Source organism: Falco punctatus (genome assembly GCF_963210335.1).
Source record: "Falco punctatus genome assembly, chromosome: 6".
In the NCBI taxonomy this organism is placed as follows: Eukaryota; Metazoa; Chordata; class Aves; order Falconiformes; family Falconidae; genus Falco; species Falco punctatus.
Genome location: NC_137585.1, coordinates 24,880,034 through 24,899,929, shown reverse-complemented (window position 1 = coordinate 24,899,929; position 19,896 = coordinate 24,880,034). Strand labels below are relative to the sequence as shown.

At 46.0% G+C, this 19,896-nt stretch overlaps 1 protein-coding gene across 3 annotated transcripts in view; it reads left to right on the top strand.

Annotated features, from left to right (window-relative positions):
* B4GALNT3 (beta-1,4-N-acetyl-galactosaminyltransferase 3) overlaps window positions 1–19,896 on the top strand; it is a 74,895-nt gene that overhangs the window by 27,213 nt on the left and 27,786 nt on the right. For all 3 annotated transcript variants that reach the window (XR_013929135.1, XM_080393517.1, XM_080393516.1), the window contains exons 2-3: window positions 18,568–18,671; window positions 19,340–19,417. Coding sequence is in view for 2 of the 3 variants with exons in the window: in XM_080393517.1 (XP_080249643.1) it covers window positions 18,568–18,671; window positions 19,340–19,417 (182 nt within the window). In the remaining variant the exon portion in view is untranslated. The remainder of the gene's footprint in view (window positions 1–18,567; window positions 18,672–19,339; window positions 19,418–19,896) is intronic.

Here is a 19,896-nt window from a genome sequence, read left to right as displayed (position 1 = left end):
CAGTCTGCAAGCATGTTTGTACAAGTGTATTTCCTATATGAGTGGCCAAATGCCATTGGTTGCTTCCAAGAACCTCATGCAGTTTCCAGACATTCAGCAGGCCCATACCTCAGCCAGACTCTTTGTGGTGCACAAGGACATGGTAACAGTCAAGCAGTCCATGCTGTTTGGATGTCTGTATGAAGACAGCACTGGAGTGGCAGGAAGATATCCACGCAGCAGCAGCGTTTGGCAGTGTCGTGCACTGCAAGGACAAGAAGGTGCATGGAACTGCTCATGGGTCCTGTAAGGCTGTGGGCCAAGCACAGCTCTGATTTGAGCGGGTGAACCTTGGCTGAGATCCTCTTGTACGTGCTAGCACTAAACTGAACCCAGGAGTGCACCCAGCTTCAGCTGCTCCACAGCAGGACAACTTTTACCCTCCTGTCCTTCACGCTGTCAAGCTGGCTGAAATGCCTGGGTTTCCCAAGGCATTGGCTTTAGGCAAGCTGGTCTCATCCTCAGGGGCTTGTACAGGAAGGGAGCATAGGATGCCACAGCAAAGTCCTGACTGCAAGAAGTGTCTCGCTTGACATGGACGAACTTGCTGGTTTTGGGGCACCTGGGTTTGAAATCTGAGCCCTGGAAGTCTGTTTTTGCCCCAAGCTGCTCTCCTGGTTGTTCACCGATCAGCCCTCGCAGGAGTATAGAAGAAGGTCAACACTTCACCACAGGGGCCAAACACTGTTCTCAAAACTCTGCTCCTCAGGGGAGTTACTCCAGACTCACCATGGCATTTCTGAGATCAAAACCAGGCCATAAGGAGCTAATTAAAGTCAAGCTAGTATGAGATTCGATACAGTCAAACCAATACATCCTTCATCTGCATAACTGGATCCCTCTGAGTTACCGGAGTTCTTTGGAAAGGCTGCAGGGGAACCAGACACTGTTTACCTGAAACTGAAAAATCCAAGCAAACCTCTTTGAAAAAATTGTCACATGGGGCTGCTCAGAAGGGTGAGCAACCTAGGAGTCACTCACTAGGCTGCATGGTAAAAATTGGCTAAGCAATAACGCTGTCTGCCTTGCTTGCTGCAGCTAATCAAAACCTAAGTAGAGTGAGGGCCAAGGGCTGGATCTAAGCCCATGGAAGCCAGTGGAAGGGATCCCACTGGGCTGAAGCCGACATGGTCCAGAGCAGCTTTGTTTTAAAAATGGAAGAGAACATAAACAGGCATGACTGAGCTCTGACATTCCTTTGAACAGGGATACACCTCCGTCTGGAGCAGAGCAGCTAGTCTTTGTGCTTCAGTGCTCAGAGGTCTGAGAAGGACCAAGGGGAAGGAACAGCAAAGGTGGCTGAGGCAGAACACTCTAGTTGTGACAGGATTTACTTGTCTAAGATACCTGTGTCTACCCCCTACCCCAAAGAGAGAAGGGTTAAAGCTGGTCCTACAGCAGAACTGAAAGCGGATCTAGGAATGAGATCAGCCTCTTGGTTTCCTTTAGCCCCATAGGCCATGAGGGAGTTGCGCCATGAAATGAGAATGCATTGTTTGTAAAATAAGTGTATTGTGTATTTGCTGGGTAATTTCAGCATATTTAATTAAGTGCTGCAGGAGCCAATGATGCAAGTGGGGTGGCTGGATTTTTCTTTTTAAGGGTTGGATAATTTTGTGACTAATAGTAATACTTGCCACTACGCATGGTAAGAGAAGGATAATCACAATTTATGCTGCAGGGCATAAGCTGTTTGCATAGGTCATGAGGACTTTTTTTTTTTTTTTCCTCCTCTGTAGAGTAATACAGCTAAAGGTACTTTTGAAGGTTGTTTTCTTTTGCCTTTTAAACATTAGATGTTGGCTGCTGGTCAAAGGCAGATTATCTGATGGGATGAACCAATGGTCTGATCTGCTAATTACTAAATTCCTATGTAAGGCTTTTATTTCCTGTACAGGGAGGTACTGTGCATACGCTACGCCTTTTCAGAGAGACCTTTTTTGTAAGATGGAATTAAAGCACCAGGTCTGGTCCCTAATTGAAACCAGCAGCATTCAGTAAGTTTGGACCACATCTGCATGCTGAGTAGCCTTAGGCGGGCCTCCGTGGTTTCTGTTCCATGCTCTTAAGAGTTGAGTGAAGAAATTGCAATAAAAAATCTGCCATATTTATTTCACTTTGTGTGTTTGCTCATGGAACTTCCAGGAGCAGATCAAAATCTCCTTACGTGTATTTGATGTTGTTTAGCAACAGTTCATTACATGGGCATTGCTTTTCTTTCCCTCCTGATTTGGCTAAGGCTAGCTCTTTGATAATCCAGGCCTGTTGTGAATGCTTGTAAGAAGTGAATTAAAAATTGGCCCTCTCTGAGTAAACAAAAACTCAGGTTGAAAATATGTTGGGGTTGATTCATCCAGGGTGGTTCAATTGCCCAGAAAACTGGGAGAAAGCTACCTTAATTATTGGGAAGATGAGTGGTAAAAAGAGTCTTTTTAATGTTGCTGGTTGTGGCAACTTGGTTTTAATCTACTCCTTCCGCTCCTGTGCTGTGCAGCTCCCTACAAATTGTTTACAGCTGTGCACACACATGAGCAGCTGGGCAGTTTTGACCATTGGGCAAAATCCCTGATGGGTGGTGGTTGTTTTTTTTTAAAAGAGCAAAAAATAACCTGGCTTGGTTTTTCAGCTTGTGGTTTGCAGCACCATTGGTTAGAAAACATCCTTTTGATTTAAAAACTGAGTGAACTGGAGCAAGCTACTGGAAGAGAGGAAATACAGGATACTGAGATGCTGTCCTGTATCTTTGACTGTACCTCTTTGACTGTAACTGCATTTTGCTGTCTCATGGGTTTTGATTAAAGCCTGCACATCAGGTTGCTGAGCAAGGGTGCTCTGCTGCAGCTCCTGCCTTGCTCGTGGTGTGGAAGCAGTCAGGATTTCACTAGGGATTTAATCCTCTGATCAGGTTCACAAGTACCAGGGTCTCCCCAAATCCTGCTCCCACCAATCCATTCAAGTTCAGCATTACATCTTGTCAGACTAGACGCGACCCTACTGTGTTAGCACTAAGGGTTCCCCCCGGCCCTTGTAGCAGGTCAGGAGTCGGCAGGGCTGATGAGTGTCCATCACACCCAGCCCTTGCTGGGGCTCTGGGAGTCTGCTGGAATGGTTTAGTTGGTTCTTTTCTCATCTCAGACGGGGAAGTCTTGAGCAGGAAGAATAGCTTATAAATTTTTCTCATGTGACAATTATTCTTTATCTCGTCATTGCTTGTTTTCTTAGCTTTACCCTCAGGTGAGCAATGACTCATGAAATCTAATGGGTTTTCATGAGAGGAGGATTGGGCACCGAGCAGGGAAGGACCAGGGAGCGGCAGCTGATGTCTCGGGGGCTATGACGGAGACACGAGCTGTCTGCAGCCTCCAGATGAAATGTGGTAGCCCCTCGAGCTCTGATGGTGTGGGAAGCTGCTGGGGAAGCCCCCTCAGTGGAGGTGTCCCCCAGGGGGTGCTGGGCTGGATAGGAGCCCTTGTCCCTCAAGCTGGACCCATTAGGTCTTCCCACCCAAGGTGCCAGCAGGAGGCTGGGGCAGCTGAAGAGAGCAACGCTTGCCTTGCTTACCAACCTGCTCAGGTGGCAGCCTGGCTGGAGTCACCCTGTGGCTTGACATGGCAACGCCACAGCCTGTCCCAGGCAGGTGCTTGCTCATTGCCTCGGCAGCAGGCAGATTGCTTACGGCCAGAGAAAAGGAGATGAAAGGGAGGGGAGGGACCAGCTATCATTTATTAATGCTATCAGGTTGCATTTCTTTCCAGTGCTGTAAGGCTGGGGCAGGACTTGCAGGCAGCTAATGAAAGAGGAGACAGCTCACCAAGAAACATGAGAGAACTTGAAGGAGGAGTCTCAAGAAGGTCACTGGGAGATAGGAAGGTCTGGGTGCTCCCCAAAAATTGTCAGAAGCTGGAAGAGTGTGAGAGGGCAAGGGAATGATGGGGGGAAAGAAATTAAATAAAAAGCATGGGGAGGCCAGCTGAGAAGAGATGGGAGAAACTGGACAGTCTTCTTATTTGTATATTATTGCAGTTAACAAAAAAAAATCCATGATTTTTTTTTTCTCTTCTGTGATGTTTCCTATTTGTTAATAATTTCAAGATAGGAAAGACACCCCAGGCATAACACTGTCATTTGAGCTGTTGCTGTGTGAGAGCTTGCCTATACAGAGACTCTAGCATGTTGCTAGCATAAGCGACCTCAGGTTTTACGAACAAGACTCCATAGGAGTTTCTAGGGTTAGCTATGGGGCTCAAATTTAGAAGCACCCTAAACATTTTTATAGAGTTTCGTGGAAAATTATGCGTGCTCTGCATGGTTTTGTAACTTTGTTTAACAGTCTGTAGTAGGGATAAAGTTGCTAATTAAACTCTTCTTTCGTTTTAGATGGCCCAAAATAGTTAAGAGATGTTAATAAAGGGCATTCCTCCGCAAGGGTCGCTTACAGCAGCTGAATGCTTTAGCGACCAGATTTCACCAAGGGTCTGGGACATGCTGTGCATCTCATCTAGTTTTGTGACAGTCATGCTTTTGATCATACGTAAAGATGCATAAAAAACGTTACTGTGACATTTCCCAGTTATGCAAAGTTAGAAGCATTTGAAGTTAAATCCAGTGAGGCTTTGCCAGCCTCAGAGCTGGAGAGATGCAAAGATTCCTATACAAGATTTTTTTCTTATTTCTAGTGAGGATCAGAGTGCCCAAGGGCCTGATTTTTCCAATTGGAGCAGCAGCATTCCTGTAACAAGTCTGTGTGAGCCTGAGTGCACAGACCATGTGAATCAGACTCTCTATCCTTGTTGGTTTTGGTGTTTTAGAAAGAGATAATAGAAACCCCCAGTACTCTGGGAAGCAAACATATTTGTGTTACTCTCACCATCAAATGGTGACTGAACAGCAGTCGAGAGCAAGCCAGCATCCAGCACATGCCCGAATTTCACCAACTGTGTGAATGCAGCTGCCTTCATGGGCTAATGCCGTCCCTGTTGATACTGGTGCAGTAATGGTTTGTACTGTTCACTTCACACTGGTATTTACTCTTCACGATGTTTGTCCTGTTACTTTATCAGTGCTGCCATTAGGATTACTGAATTTTCAAACATCAATGCAACTGCTTTTCAGGCAGGGTGAAAGCCCTGTCTTTGCAGTAATGAGATTTCAAAACCAGTGCTGAATGAACACCTAGTATTTCATTCAGTATTGCAAAAGAAGCATGATAAAATTCAGTCAAGCAGCCCAGATCCTTAAAAGCAGATAAAATTCAAGTGTGTGATAACATGTTGTGCAGTGTCACTCTGGGTGTTGGCTAAAACAGTGAAGGCGTGAGAGCCTTGCTGGACTGTTCTGAAACGGTGCTGTCTCCATTTCATGCGCTATGCTAGCTCTTCCTTCTGGCTTAACTGTCACCAAGACCCAGGGCAAAGAAAGGAACCTGGCAGAGCTGACCAGTTTTGTTTGCTTGCCAGTTTACCTGCATCACAGCAGGGCTTTTTTGGATGGATAAGCTCCCAGACAATAGGCTGCTGACAATCCCATTGCATCATTTTGGCATCAATCCTCCAAGCAGAAAAGCATGTCTAACAGTGGCAGTTATGTGTATTATGAAATATAATAGACAAAGCCCTAACATCCTGCAGCAAACAGGATTTATGTTCTGCTCCAAGTTTTCTAAATCCTGTGAAATGCTGATGTGGTAACCTGGATATTATTCTGTGGTTGCTTTATTTGAATGAAAAAAATTGGTAGCTCATTAATATAGTAGGGACATGAAAAATAAACTTAGCTTACAAGACTTCTTATTATTCCTTCTAGCATTCAGTCTCTTCTCTTTTGTCCCTCTGTTCTCATTTTTCAGGGTCACAAAGATTTTTGATCACAGACTTGAAATGCGCTGTAGAGAAGGTGGCTTTCTAACGGGGAGGTGGAGAGCACAGAAAGACAGATAAAGGCTCACAGTGATTTTGCAAACTCTGTAGTAGTTAATTGTATTGCCATTTTAGGTTGGGCTCTAAAAAGGCACATGTGTGGCTTGGCTTAAATCCCAGAACTTTCCCTTGGGATTTCTGCTTCCAGGGTATACTTACAGGCAGATTTTTCAAAAGCAGTGAAGCTGTAAACTTTTGGTGTTCAGTGTTACCAATGTGTTTAGATGACTGGCTGGTTTAAAACTACTTTCACAAATTATTTTTGCCGCGTGTGATGAACAGACTGGAGTTAACTTGGAACAAGGCAAATAACAGCCCTGGATTTCAGGAGAGCAGACCTTGCCATGTTCAGGGACCTGCTTCAAAAAATCTCATGGGAGACAGTCTTATGAAGCAGAAGAGTAACCCCATGCTCTGGTACAGGCAGCTTTGCAGGACAGGACCTTGGGATCCTGGTGGACAAGAAACTGAACACGAGCCAGCAATGTGCCCTTGCAGTAAAGACCTGCAAGCCTCCTGGTCTGCATTAGGTCAGATTGAGGGAGATGATCCTTCCACTCTGCTCAGCCCATGTAAGACATCTGTAGTGTCGTGTCCAGTTCTGGGCTCTCCACATAAGAGACATGGACATGCTGGAGTGAGTCCTGTCAAGAGCCGTGAAGATGCTTACAGGGCTGGAGGATCTGGTATAAAAGGAGAGAGCTGAGAGAGATGGGGCTGTTCAGCTCGGAGAGGAGAAAGCTGAGGGAGATCTCATCCATGTGTATAAATACCTGATGGCAGGGAGTAAGCAATAAGGAGACAGACTTCTCAGTGGCATCAAGGGAAAGGACAGGAGGCAATGGGCATAAACCAAGCCAGAGGAAATTGTGTTTAAACAAAACCTCACTTTTTTAATGTAAAAGTCAGCCATTGGAACAGGTTGCCCAAAGAAGTTGTAGAGTCTCTGTCCTTGGAGGTATTCAACACCTGACTGGACGAGGCCCCGTGCAACCTGCGCTATGTGATGGTGACCCTGCTCAGAGCAGGGTCCAGATGATTTCCAGAGATGCCTTCCAACCTCAGTAACTTTGTGGCTTTGTATTAGCGTGCAGAAAAAAACAGATTAAAAGAGCAATCAAGAATGGACTGCCCTGGGCTATTTGTGGAGCCTGGGAAGTCATAGGCATGCACAGTCCTGATCTCCATCCCAGGAGACACCACGTTAAGAACTTTTCCCATGAAACAGTGTGTGGCATGTAAACCGTACTCTAGTGTTTCAGGGCGCTGGAGCTGAGGTCTGATGCTCTCCTAAGCTGTGTAAAACCTGAAGCTTTGTGAGTTGCTGGGGTCGGAGGCACACAAAGGACAAGACGATGAACAACTAGTCCTTCAGCAAAATGCAGCAGAGAGGCCAGCTGCTTTCACTCGCCTTCGGTTTTGGCAGAACATGCTATACCTGTATATTTTGACATATGTGGTTAAGTTGTATGAGGCGGCACACTCGTACCATCATGGAAAGGGAATGAAATTGAACAAAGTCAGTGGAGCTCAGTTAGGAGTCACACCAGGAGCCAGTGGAAAAGGTCAGTAAAACTTAGCAAAGAGGCTGAGAACAGAGTTTGGATGAAATCTCAGGTCAGCATGTAATAATCAATGTCAGATGGCATTTTCATTGGATATTTATTCTGGAGCCGATGCAGGAATTACTGTGTGAGTTTCCTGTACTGAATTACACAAGTGGATTGGACAGTCATTAAGGTTTTGTTTGTCCTTAAGTTCATGAGGCACTTGCTGGATGAGTGCTGGGCAATAGGAACCCCTCTTCCTTGACTTATGGAAATTTCCAACATGCTGGAAAGAAAATGAGAATTTTGTGATCAGTTCTTGCAAGCCACCTTAAGCAGTTGGCAGGGCAACTTGAATGCTCTGGTAGAAGTAGCACAGTTAAATATTCCACTGAAACAGGATAGCTCTGTAAGGCGTTCTGGCTGAGCTCCAAGGCGACTAACCCAGCCGTCTCCTTCTGGGTGAAGGATCACCTCCTGGAAGCCCTCAGGAATGCCTGCTGGTGGCAGGGATTGCTTGTGGGGAACGGGGGCCCTGCAGCAGCGTTTGGCTGGCTGGCCCCTGCAGTCTGGGCTCTGAGACGTTCGCTGCGTCTCAGCTTGTGCATGGCTCCAGGTTTGTTCTCTCCAGGACGAAGAGTGGTTTCTGTGAACTCCTCCTGGTCCCCACTTTCTTAATGATTTTTGTCAAGTGTATTGTGCAGGCTGGTTTGAGACCCAAAGCCAGACACAGACATGGGATTTAGTCAAGAAAGAGGAGAAACAATATTTCAGAAGTTGGTATTTTGGAATTATGTCACTGGGTTAGAGCTCTATAAAGAGAGTTTACATAACCCTAATTCTTCCCCATAGCAACTCATGTTGTGTAAATAAAGCCAGCCCAGAAGCAAGTGCAGCCCTTCCCATTGCACAGCGTACATTTGCTTGGAGGCAGAATGCCCGAAGGGAGGACCGGTGGCTTGTTTTGCCCACATGGATTTTGAGCCTGTGTTGTGGAGGAGCTTGAGCATGATTCCGTCCCCCTAGTACTCTGAGGCTTGATGTGGTTTTTAAGACATAGGTATATGGGATTTTCCATAACATATCGAACAGTTAGTCCATCTTGCGTGTTTGTCAGCCCTGACTAGCAGTCATATTTGGTGTGATTCACAGGAAATCAGTGTTAGAAATTGCACATTTGTTAAATAGAGACGGTGGCGGTGGGTTGAGAGGCTCATGCGAAGTTCTTCTGCAAAGAGAGATGAAGGCTGGCATTTAGGGTTAGAGGCAATGAAGCTTTGGGCTTAGATTTGGTGTCATTAATATCTGATGAGAAATTTCAGACATTCTTGAAGAACATACTGAAATATCAGTTGCTTTTTGCTGCTGTTTTAAACAACATTTGTTCATATGTAAACCTGAACCAGAAGCTGTAGTTTCAAAATTTGAATCGGGATCGTGGAAGTAAACTTGTACACAGGGATTGCATCCAAGTTCCTGAAATTCTTGGACTAGTTTTAGAGCCTCATCCAGAACTCATTAACATTAATAAAGGATTTCATCTGACTCAAAATTCAATCATTAAATTGTTTCTAATCTGACGTACCTAGAAGGCAATACCAAAGTGGTACCTCAACCACTGAACTATCAGTTCCTTTTTGTTACTTAGAAGACTTTTTATATTTCTCTGGTTTTGATATGCATCAGCATGCCTGCTTTTGTTTCCTCCTCAGCCTAGTTGTCAGGTAACTGTTGGGTTGTCTCACATTTAGGGGTGTCTCTATGTTCAGGACTTCATTCAGCGTCAGAGCAGAGCATCCCGTGCAGAGCCCTGGGAAGACCAGTCATTCGGCTACCCTCAAGAACCTAGGCAAATGAAAATAGTTTAAACAAATCATAAGATATTTTTGGAGTGGCCTTCAAGAGTGCTGGTTTAGCCCTTTTCCTTGCCTTGAGGTTGGGTCAACACTACCTGCACCATTTCTGGTGGATGTTTGCCCAGCCTGTTCTTTATCTTAGTTACTCTTTTCCTTTCTTCTGGTCCCCCGACTGCCTCCAGTCACCACTGAAACTGATTGTGTAGGGTAGTAATTGTGTTGCAATGCTCACAGAGACCATAGAAACAAAACATTTCAGCAGGAGTGGATTACTGCCCTTGAGGTGAATTCAGGGGAAGAAAATGGCTACAGCAGCTTTGAGCAAAATGGCAAATAGAGATGGAAAGTAGAGAAATAAATAAGGTGTGGGGATTTTTTCAAGGAAGAGTAGATGACATTTTCTACAGCACAGCATTCTACAGAAGTTGAGTGATTTAAGCTGCAAGCAGGTATTTTGGGACTGCCGCATCTATATGGAAGTAGCAAGCTGTTGAGTCTTTAGGAAAATCCCCATCCAAGATAAAAGAAATAATGCATTAACTATGTTCAGTACAGCAAATGCTGAATTGAAGGTCTTTTGCACAGCTGATGTTCAGCTTCACATCCTAGACAGCTCCTGTATTTAAAAAAAAAAAAAAAAAAAAAATCTTGGAAAGCTCTTTGAGCAGTCTGTGTGCTGCAGTGTTTGGATCAGTTGAGAAAAATACACTTCCCAGAGCTTTCTGAAAGCTGCATGGATGACCTTGTTGAATTTCCTCGGGCAGAGTCTTGTTGCAAGAAGAAACACAGATGGCAAAGACTGCTGAGCATAGAATTGCCATTTTATTTATTTACTTATTTTTGCAGGTACCTCCCTGTGCTCAGTGGAGGGAAGCCACATATGTATGTTGCTTCTTATTCATTGCGTTTATTCAGATACCATGAACATCAAAGCAACGGATCAGTTCGTGGTTGAAAGCATTTAGAAATGTGCTTCTTTTTGCAAGAAGTCCTGACTGCTGTTAATGATGATGCTGTACATATGAATAAAAGTGGGCAGGAAGCCTCCCAGGTCTGTCTCTGAATGCAGTGCATATGATTTTTTCTGCACTGAGCTGGTGATACATGGAGGGAAATGCTAGCTTTAAACTAATTTGTTACTGCAGTAGAGCAGGCGTTTATTGCCTTTTGTGTCTCTAAGGGCACAGCTTCCCCGGTGCCTCCAGACCAAGGGGAGAATGTCAGGAATACCACTTTCAGTGATCCTAACTAGGTGGAACGTCTGCTTTTCATGCTAGTCACTTTGAAGGCCAGATAGGATTTTTTTAAGCTGTTGTTATTATTTTTATTTTTTTTTAAAAGGCAGACTGTATGCAGAGCTGCAGAGTGTGAGTCAGCAGTTGAGGATGTGGTCACTGGGAGTGAATTGGTAGAAACCCATGTAGATGTTCCAGGATTAAAGGTATTTTTGTTCCAAAAATAATGTCAGATGTTACAGTTTACAAAAAAAAAAAAAAAAAAAAAAGCATGAAACCGGAGTCCATGAGGTAGCAAAGTTCTTGTTTTGAACAAGAAGTTTGAACAATTACTTTGAACATGAAAGAAGGAATAAAAATCAACTTAGACTTGTATCAAAACACCTGATTCTGTGTACTTCTGTCAACCTGCCAATTTCTCCAAGCACTGCAAGTGCTGCTGTTCAAGCAAGCCAAACATTTTGATCTCCCATCAGTAAATGGTCTGATACAAATCCCATGTTTTAAAGAGAATGACTGGCAAAAGCCTTGCTTGGTAAGTGTGATACCGTGATGTGAACTACTCAAATGCCCTTAATCTTGGTATGACTGGAAGCAGCTGTTTTTAAGACCATCTGTGGCTGTTTTGAGAAATTTGTTGCTGTGCATGAAGAATGTAAAAAGTGAGAGACTTTGCTTTTGATGGCAATATCTTACGAGGAGGCAGATACAGAGTCAGCCTGTGTGCAGCACGTCTCGGGGACAAACACACTGTAATTGCAGGACAGCTGCCACGTGTTCTGTAAAGAGTTGAACTTGCCAGCAGTTAATGATTTTAGCTTCACAGCTATTATGGCCACAACGTTTAAAACATATTTTATTATTTAAAAGTTTCTACACGTGCTTTGTGTGGTTAGGGTGACCATGGGTTACTGTGAAAGAGTAGCAGAATAGAAAGCATTTCTCATCCTTTTGCTGTGGAAGTTAGCAGTGCCAAAATCAAAGCCTTTATCTTCTATTCCCAAAAGCAGCAGTAGGTGCCCTTCCTCTCAGGCTTTGTTTGAGTCAATGTTGCCTCCTTCCCCTGAAAAGCCAAGTGCCCTGCTCTTTCCCCTTCCCCAATCCAACCTTCAAGGCTCCTTAATGCAACTTTGCAGAGGCGGAAGGGAGGAGGGTGAGGAGGTATTAAGTTGCACGTCGGAGAAGTGAGCATGGGCAGGAGAGGATGTCTCCATTGCTCAAGGCACAACTGTTGGCTGTAATAGCCCCGGGCAGGGGATTACAGCTGCACAGCCAAAGCTGTGCCTCTGTGGCCAGGCAGCGTGGCTGGCTGCAGGTCATAGCCACCCTTCCATGCTGGCATCTGCTCCTGAGCCCCCTCAGCCTTCAGCTTGGCAAGAGCAGATAGCAATGGTTTGCAGTTGTTTTACTCTAGCACATACTAGGTTGAAACAGGGATTTCTGGAGCTGACTTAGGAGTTCAGCCCCGTAATTTTGAAGAATAGTACAGCTGGCAGCAACATCATGGGCTTTCTCACTCAAATCCAGCAATGCATCTCCACGCACACACCCTTGCTGAGCTTTCAGGGGGCAGGCGATATTTGTGGCATAGGTAGATTTCATGATTTAACTAGGGCAATGGAAAATTTTACTGGCAGAAGTAAGATTTGAATTTGATCTTCCACAAAACAGGTTATTGCCCCAGCCATTGCTTACCAGTTACTCCCTTCCTGTATGAAATACATTCCCTATACCTAGAGGGCAACAGCAGTAAGGTATTACTCGGTGGGTGAGGCTGGAAGTAAGACTGCATGAATGCCCTGGGTAGATACGTCTGGTCATTTTCTTCTCGTTCCCGAGTGCAATGCTCTGCCTTCTTGTCCGTCATACTTCATGTACTTTTAATGTTCTGTAGCTTATTGTCAAGACAGGAAAGCCATGCAGTTTCATGAAGTAGCGTATCAGACTCGTAACTGGAGGAAGAATGGAGTAATTTATGTCTGCACACGTGGTCCCTTTGATTTATCCCTGGAGGTCAGCAATAATATTTGCAGAGTTCTGTGCTAAGCAGAAATGGAAAGTTTGCAGGGTTCCCTCTGTAACAGCAGGTTTCATAACTTCTTGGATCCTTTTAACTCCAAGAGTGTTGTTCTGATCTTGGTCTGAGGGCAAGGCATTTACTCTTTTCTGCCTATGCATTTTGACTTAAATAAGTACCTAGAGAGACTTTTGGCCTGGCTTTACTCTTGAATGATTTTTTTGGTAGTTTCTCTGGGTCTGTGATTCACGACTTGACCTAACCTTCATTCACCCCCATGGCCAGAAACCGTTGGCTGTTCCTTTTTACTTTATCCTTCCTCACACCTCTTGTTTTTAGAAGGTCAGTTTACACCTCATCTTTGTGCTTTGTACGCTTGGTGTTGTAGGGTTGCGTACGTGTGTGTGTGTGGTACACCAGGAGGTGGATGTTGCTTCCCCTGCAGCGTGGCACTAGCTAGGGGTTTGCTCTGGTCAGGGTGTGTGAAAGGCATGTCACACTCTCTAAATACCCTTTTCTGCAGAGCATGATGCCAGCACTGCCTTGGCCAGGTGACAAGGAGATGGCCACTACCAGGCTGCAGCCATGAAACCATGCTGCCTGGGGTGCACAGCACAACGTGGCAGCTTGTCTCCATGATCTCACTATTTGGTTGTTGGACAAATCCTCACTGCCTGTGACACCCAGTGTCACGTGGCGGCGGGGAGGCACCCCCAGTGCACTGCCTGTGTGGTGAGTGGGGTATAAACTGTGAGTAACTGGGGCGAGAGGTGGTATTGAGGTTCATGCTCAGGGCAGGAGGCTTGATGCATATGATTGTGAGTGACTGCAAATAACTCCTTAAGCTGAGCTTCTATGTCATGTTCAGTTTCAAGCAACTGTCTCCAACGTCTTTTGGACCAGTATGTTTGCAAGGCACCTAATGGTAATATTTAGGAGTATTGGTTTCTGCACCTGCATACCTGTTCAGCCAGGAATAATCCTGGGAAAGACCTCAAATCACATTGAAGTCCCATGGGATAACAGCAAGCTGAAAAAATTTAACAGGGGTAAGAGAAGTAAGACCATCCAAGAGAAGGTTAAAACGTCACACCACGCTCAGGGGTCTGTGGGCACTGTGAGTAGTGAAGAACAAAACCCTGCTTCATACCTGCCAGGTTTTCTTGCCCCGTCCCTGCAACAAAGGAGGGGGGGGGATGGTCTCGGATCAGAAGGAGGATGCTTTTTGTGCAAACCAGCCCATGGACCTGCTGTTTCCTGAGGCTGCTGAGTGAAATCATTTAGCAGGGTTACAAAAGGGCTGGATAGCATGTGGGCATTAATAGCATTTGCAGCTATGTAAGCAGCAGTAACAACAGTGAAGTAATCAAATCTCATCCTTCAGAGAGGAAGCTGATCACCTGAGTGGGTCTGGGATTTCCCCCTTGCAGGATTGCCAGGTACCTTCACAGACTAATTGAAACATCAAGTGCCCTCTGGGGCCAGGGGCATGACAGTGGCTTGGTGGATCTAATCTCTGAACAGACAGAGCAGCTCTGGTCAGCTCCTGCCCCGAGGCCTGGTAGCTCCCTGGATACTGCTGTCTGTTATCTCTGGCTGTGGATTTCTGCTTTTTAAAATTTTTTAGATTTTTTTTTTTTCCTTTCTTGAGACAGGCTTCAAATGCATTGCTCTGGCAGAGCCGTAACTGCTGGACGGTATCTCCCCATCTCCACTTGCTGTTCCTGCAGCTTCCCTTGCTGACTTTTAACCTTACAGCAATAAAAAGCATAGCTGAGAAGAGGCAGGCATGGCCCTGGGCCCTGGCCGGACCCAAGGCGAGAAACATCTTCATCTTATTTCCTCTTGTTACAGGTTTTCTGGCCTTTAAGGGCTGGGCCGCTGGCTCTGCAGGCAGCTGGCTCCAGACTGGCTGCCTCTCGTGGGGGTTTCTGCCATGGGATGCAGCATCTGTCTCAGCCTCCTCTTCAGCCTCTTTTCCTTTTCTTTGTGTCCACGCACCTCCATTTCCAGAAGCAAACTTAAGTCCTGAGGGCTTCCCATCTCAAATCCAGAGGGGCAGCTGAGGATCAGCCCCAGTGGCCATTTGGATCCTCAGCAGGCAGCTGCCAGCCTGCGTGATGGGAACAGGGAGTAAAAGGGCCCCTTTTCTCTGAAGAACCACCACCTTCACGTTGCTGAATCCCCATGGCTGATCCCCGTGCGTCTTGAACCATGGACCACTGGTGCACAAAAGTAGAAAGAAAGGTGGATCTCTGCTTGTAGGAAGGAGTTCAGCCAAGTGTCTGATTGTAGACATCAGGAGCATGTCCTGGAGGTTGGAGTGAGGATAAAAAATGCCATTGGGGTGTACTGTGCACAAACCCCCTGTCATTGCCCTTCTGCCCCTCCGCAGTGCCTTCGAGAACATCTTCCATGCTGCCTTCCTTGGCGGTGTTTGAGGTGAAAAAATCACTTTGGAAAACAACCAGTGTGCTTCAGGAGGTGATGGGAGGTGCTTTGGGAAGTGATGCCCACAAGAGAAAGGTCAGGAGCTGGCTGGTGCATCTCTCTGACAGGCTAATGGCAACAAAGTCTGGCCTAACATCTTCAGCTGTTGACCTGGCTGTGAGATAGGCTTTTCCCAAGCCTTCCCTTTGATTTCTGCCTTTACAGTTTTTTGCCTTTTTCCATCCTAACGAGAACCATTTTGTAGAGGGGCTGGTGCAAAACCATCAAAGCTAATAGTTCTGGCATTCCCTCTTAGTTCCCTCTTAGTAATACTGAAGTGTTTGGTGAGGTATTTTAGTTCCTGCCTACTGCTTCTTTCCAAGCGTATTCTTGTTGACTTTAAATAGCCATCAAGAAAGTGCTCCAGCCAGCTGGGCTGCTGAGCACTGCTCATGGGGAACTTGAGAACCGGCTGAATCTGTGGTAGACCACCTCACTCTGGTGCTTTTGAGACAGAGCAGTGATCGTAGCCACGGGGCTCTGTCACACAGGAGGGGATACCTGCAGGGCAGTGTCTTGAATCCTGTGGCCCGTGCTGGGGAGAAGACTTTGGTCAGCAGTTGGCCTCGGCAAGGTCTCCTGGCTGCAGGGAGCTGGAGGAGCTATGTCTCCTTCTCCAAGGGCGCACCGTAGAGATCCCCAGGGAAAAGCCAGTCTTTTGAGAAGGAACTGCAGCGCCAAAAACTTTCTCTGAGAGTTTATCCTATTATTTCTGAAAATCATTTTCTGCCGTGTTAGGGAATTAGCCTGCCAAAGTACAAATTACCTAGCAAGGAAATGACTGCCTCCAGATTAATTCCTAGCTGTTTTGTCTCTTCCATGTTTGGCTGATCTGTTAGGTAAATATTTGTGCAACACAGAGAATTGCTCCCATTTCTTCTCTTTTCCAAGGGTCAGAGAAATGTCAGCTGTTGGCACTTGTGTACAGCCGGGCTTCTGTGTTTGCTGCACGGCGGGCTCCGTGCCAGCTGTGTGCAGGAACTGAAGCGCGGATGAGCCCAGGAGTTGCCACGGTGGAGCGGCTGGCACGGCTGGCCATGGTGGCCAGCATCCTTTCCCCAGAAGAGGCGGTTTCCCAGCGCTTCATCCTGAGATTATTCTGCAGAGCGGTGAAGTCCTGAATTTAAAATGAAGCCAAATAATCTCTCCCCTCTGTACAAAAGAAAAAAACACTTCTCTTGGTGTCCTCCCTTGGTGAATCTCTAGGAGTGAACTGACTTTTGTTGCTGTTTTTTAATTTTAGTCTTGTTTTACTTGGTTTCTCTCTAATTTAGCCAGTCCCACTCTTCTGAGTCTCTCCTCTGAAAAAAAGCGTACTCCCCTCTCCCACTAGTGCAACGAGCCCTCCAAGCAGTGAGTGCTGAATTTCATGTACACTACCAAGTCTGTTTCAGCCCTGTTGCAAGTGGGGCCATGTGTCCAGCTGCAGGACGCCTGGGAGCAGTGGATCCTGCCTTGTTGCTTTGAACGAGGTGAAAGCTCACCAGTTACATGTTATTTTATGTGAAAACCCAAGAATTTCTCCTTCTTTCCTATGATGGTCAGTCCTTGAAGCACAATATGTGTTTAGCTGCCTTAATCAGTGGCTTACTCACTGAGACTGACGGAGAAATCTTCCGCAGAGGGTAAGTGTTGATGTTGGTATTTTTACTCATAGACTTAAACCCATAGTTTCAGATCAGAATCCGAGGTGGGAAGACCTAGATTTGTGGCTGTTCAGCATCTAGCAGGGCCTGAATTAAACCCACACATCTAAGCCAACACTCACATTGGGGAAGCAGAACTCCCTAATTGCCTCTGAGTTTTGTCCCTCAGTTGCACCTCTGACTAACTTCCACATCCACATGTCTTGCAATTTCTTTTCATTAATTGCCCCCTTTTTTCACCACATTGTAGGAGGCAACTTCAGCATCCTCGCTTTCTGCTCACCTCTGCCAGACCCTGCAGCACTCAGATTTCAGCAGCAAGTAGATTTTGCAACCTTGCTTGTAGGTGCAATAACAGTCCAAGAGCTTAGCACAGCCCAGGAGGGGGATCTATCAAAGGGTCATGTGTGAATTCTAGTTCCTGGGATTGTTTTGGGTTTGCCTTGGCCTCTGCATAGCTCAGAGATGTTTTGGAGCTGATCTAATTCATGTGGCTTGTAAATGCTTCCTCCAAAGCAGACCGACGGAGCATGATCCTACTTAAGCCACAGTGAGTCTCCCATGCTGCTGGGTTGGGTGAGCAGGGTGAAGATGGGTACGCTGGCTCCGAAATAGTAATGGTTTCCCCAGCAGTGAGCTGTGCTGCCCCCTCAGAGCACATCCCTGCTGTTCCTGGCTGAGGGCTTGGGCTGTTCATCTCAATGCTCAGACTTGAAGCTGGCAGGGTGGCTCCCTTTATATACCAAGGCAGCCGACATCTCGGGGGCTCCTAGAGCTTTGGGGGTGATTTCTGTTTTACTAGAAGAAGGACGGAGAGCCTGGTACATGGGTATTGAGCTGGTTGGCCACCAGCCTGTGGGAGGCAAGTGCTCGTTCAGGTTTTGGCACTTGCACTCTTCACGATTAAACTACCGTGCGGTGTGGGCACAGCGCTGAGCTGCTGGCGGGTTGGTTAGTTTACTGACTCAATGCCAAAGTGTTTCACAGATCTGGAAACAACATAGTGTGAGATGTTGTAACACTGCTGGGAGGCGTGAGCTCTGCTCATCAGCACTGTCTCGTTAGTGATATGGATGGTGCTTACAGAGAGCTACAAGATCATGCTCTATCTGCTCGTCTTTGTCCCTCCTAAGCCCAGGAGGCCAATGGAGTTGTAGAAGAAAGCCAAAATTGATCTTGGATTGAGCAGAGTAGGAGGGGAGGGGGTGTCAAATGAAGTTGCTTTGAACCTGGAAGCTGACTGCAGTTAAATAGCAGCATCCTTAACCACATCACTGCTAATATTTTAGGCATTACAGCTGAATGTCCCATCAGATGCATTCTTTGCCATTGTTTCCTTCAACAAAAGAAGATTGAAAGCTTTTATTGTGTGCAAATAGGTGCATATTCAGAATAATATTCTTTTAATGGTTAAACTTACTAGTAATATGATAATTGTCTTATTTTTCTTTGGGTTTGCTAGTTAAAAAATATTTATGTTCTTTAGTTTGACCAATGGGATTATCTGAGTGATCTACAAGGAGGTTCCCAGTCCTGTGGAGATTGATGAAATCTCTGACCTGTTTTAGAACTGTGCTGAATCTTTAACATAACAAATTAATACAAGGAGGGGAAGAGCTTTTAAAGAAGAGAAAGGCAATTTCTTTCTCTGTGTCAGTCTGCCAACTTCAAGTAAAGTAAACAACTCCTGGTCTCTGCTGGACCATTCCAGAGTGTAGAGGTATCTCAGCCTCGTAAAGGACCAGTTTATTCTAGTAACCCCTGCAGCTTCTTTTTTTTTTCAGCCTGTACTCTGACATCTCTTTCTCTTTCTTCTGTGCAGGATACGAAAGCTGGAGGGAGCTGGCTAAGACTCTGGCAGACACGCATGTCCCAGGTGGGGACCCAAGCCTTCAGTTTTACTATCTGCAGAAGCTGGGACACCAGGTGAGGAGGCTTGGGATGTCATCTGAACATTTAGAAGAGCAGATCTTCCTTTCTGATGCTGGCCACAAGAGACAGCTCTCTCTTCACGCAGGAAAGAGAGCGTGCCATAGGGCAAAACCCGAGCTGACCCACAGCAATGTGAACATACAATAACTCCACTGTAGTCAATTAAGTTATTTTAGATGGGCAAAGCTGCAGCGGTGAGCTGAAGCTGGCTGGGTATGTGTCACAGGAAGGTAACACTAAACAAGATGGGAGCAGAAATGAAAGGTCAGGAAAGAGTTTATAGCTCTCTAGTGAAGCATGTCCTGGTGCTGTTGCCTGAAAGAAGTATTGAAAGAACTATTGCTTGGACCTTTTAGAAACAAGGATTGGGGGTGGGTGGGAAGGAAGACTGACCTAAGTTTTAACTCCGTGCTAGCAAACAGTTCTAAAGTGCTAGTAACCTTTCCCCTCAGTAGCTCACCATGAAAATTTGCTGTCAAAAAAGCCAGGGAGCATTTTCATCCCCCTATGGCCGTGATAATTGGCTTGTCCTTCAGAAAGGGAGCTTGTGAGCTTGTTTTTTTCTCACATCTTCTTGTGACCAGGTTTGAGCCCTGTTATGCAGGTGTCGGTGCTGGGTCATTTTATCAGGTAATTTTGACTTTCCTCTACTTGTATTTCAGAACCAAGAGCTGCAAAGAGGTGGGAGGAATAAATCGAATTATGCAGCTGTGGACAACCCTGTCCAGTGGGTGCCAGAGGTGGGTGCCTTTCTCCATCATTTTGGGTGAGGGAGGTATAGCTAGAGACCTCTGCAGCAAGAATGGAAGGGAGGGACCTCTGCCTGGAAATTAATTTGCTTCAGTAGAAATCCATTCCCTATCACCTCTTCCTGGCTTAATGACACTTACAGACCTGACTAATCATCTGGAAAGACAGGAGTGTTCAGATTCCTGATAATTTGGTGTCTCTACCAGCCATCAAGGCACCAAGCACCCACCCACAGTTCTCTGAGAGCAGGCAGCTTACTGCCTCCCTGAAAGGTGAAGTTTATTCAGGGCTGAGAGTATGTATGACCAAGCGTTCAACAAGCAAATACACGACCGTGGCATGCAGAAGTGTCACGCTCTGCTCTGGCTCTGGCATTTGGTTGCTATCCAACCCCTGTGTGTCATACACAGAGATTTCTCCACTTCAGTGAGATTTCTGATGAACAGAGACCTCCTCTGGTGACCCTTGA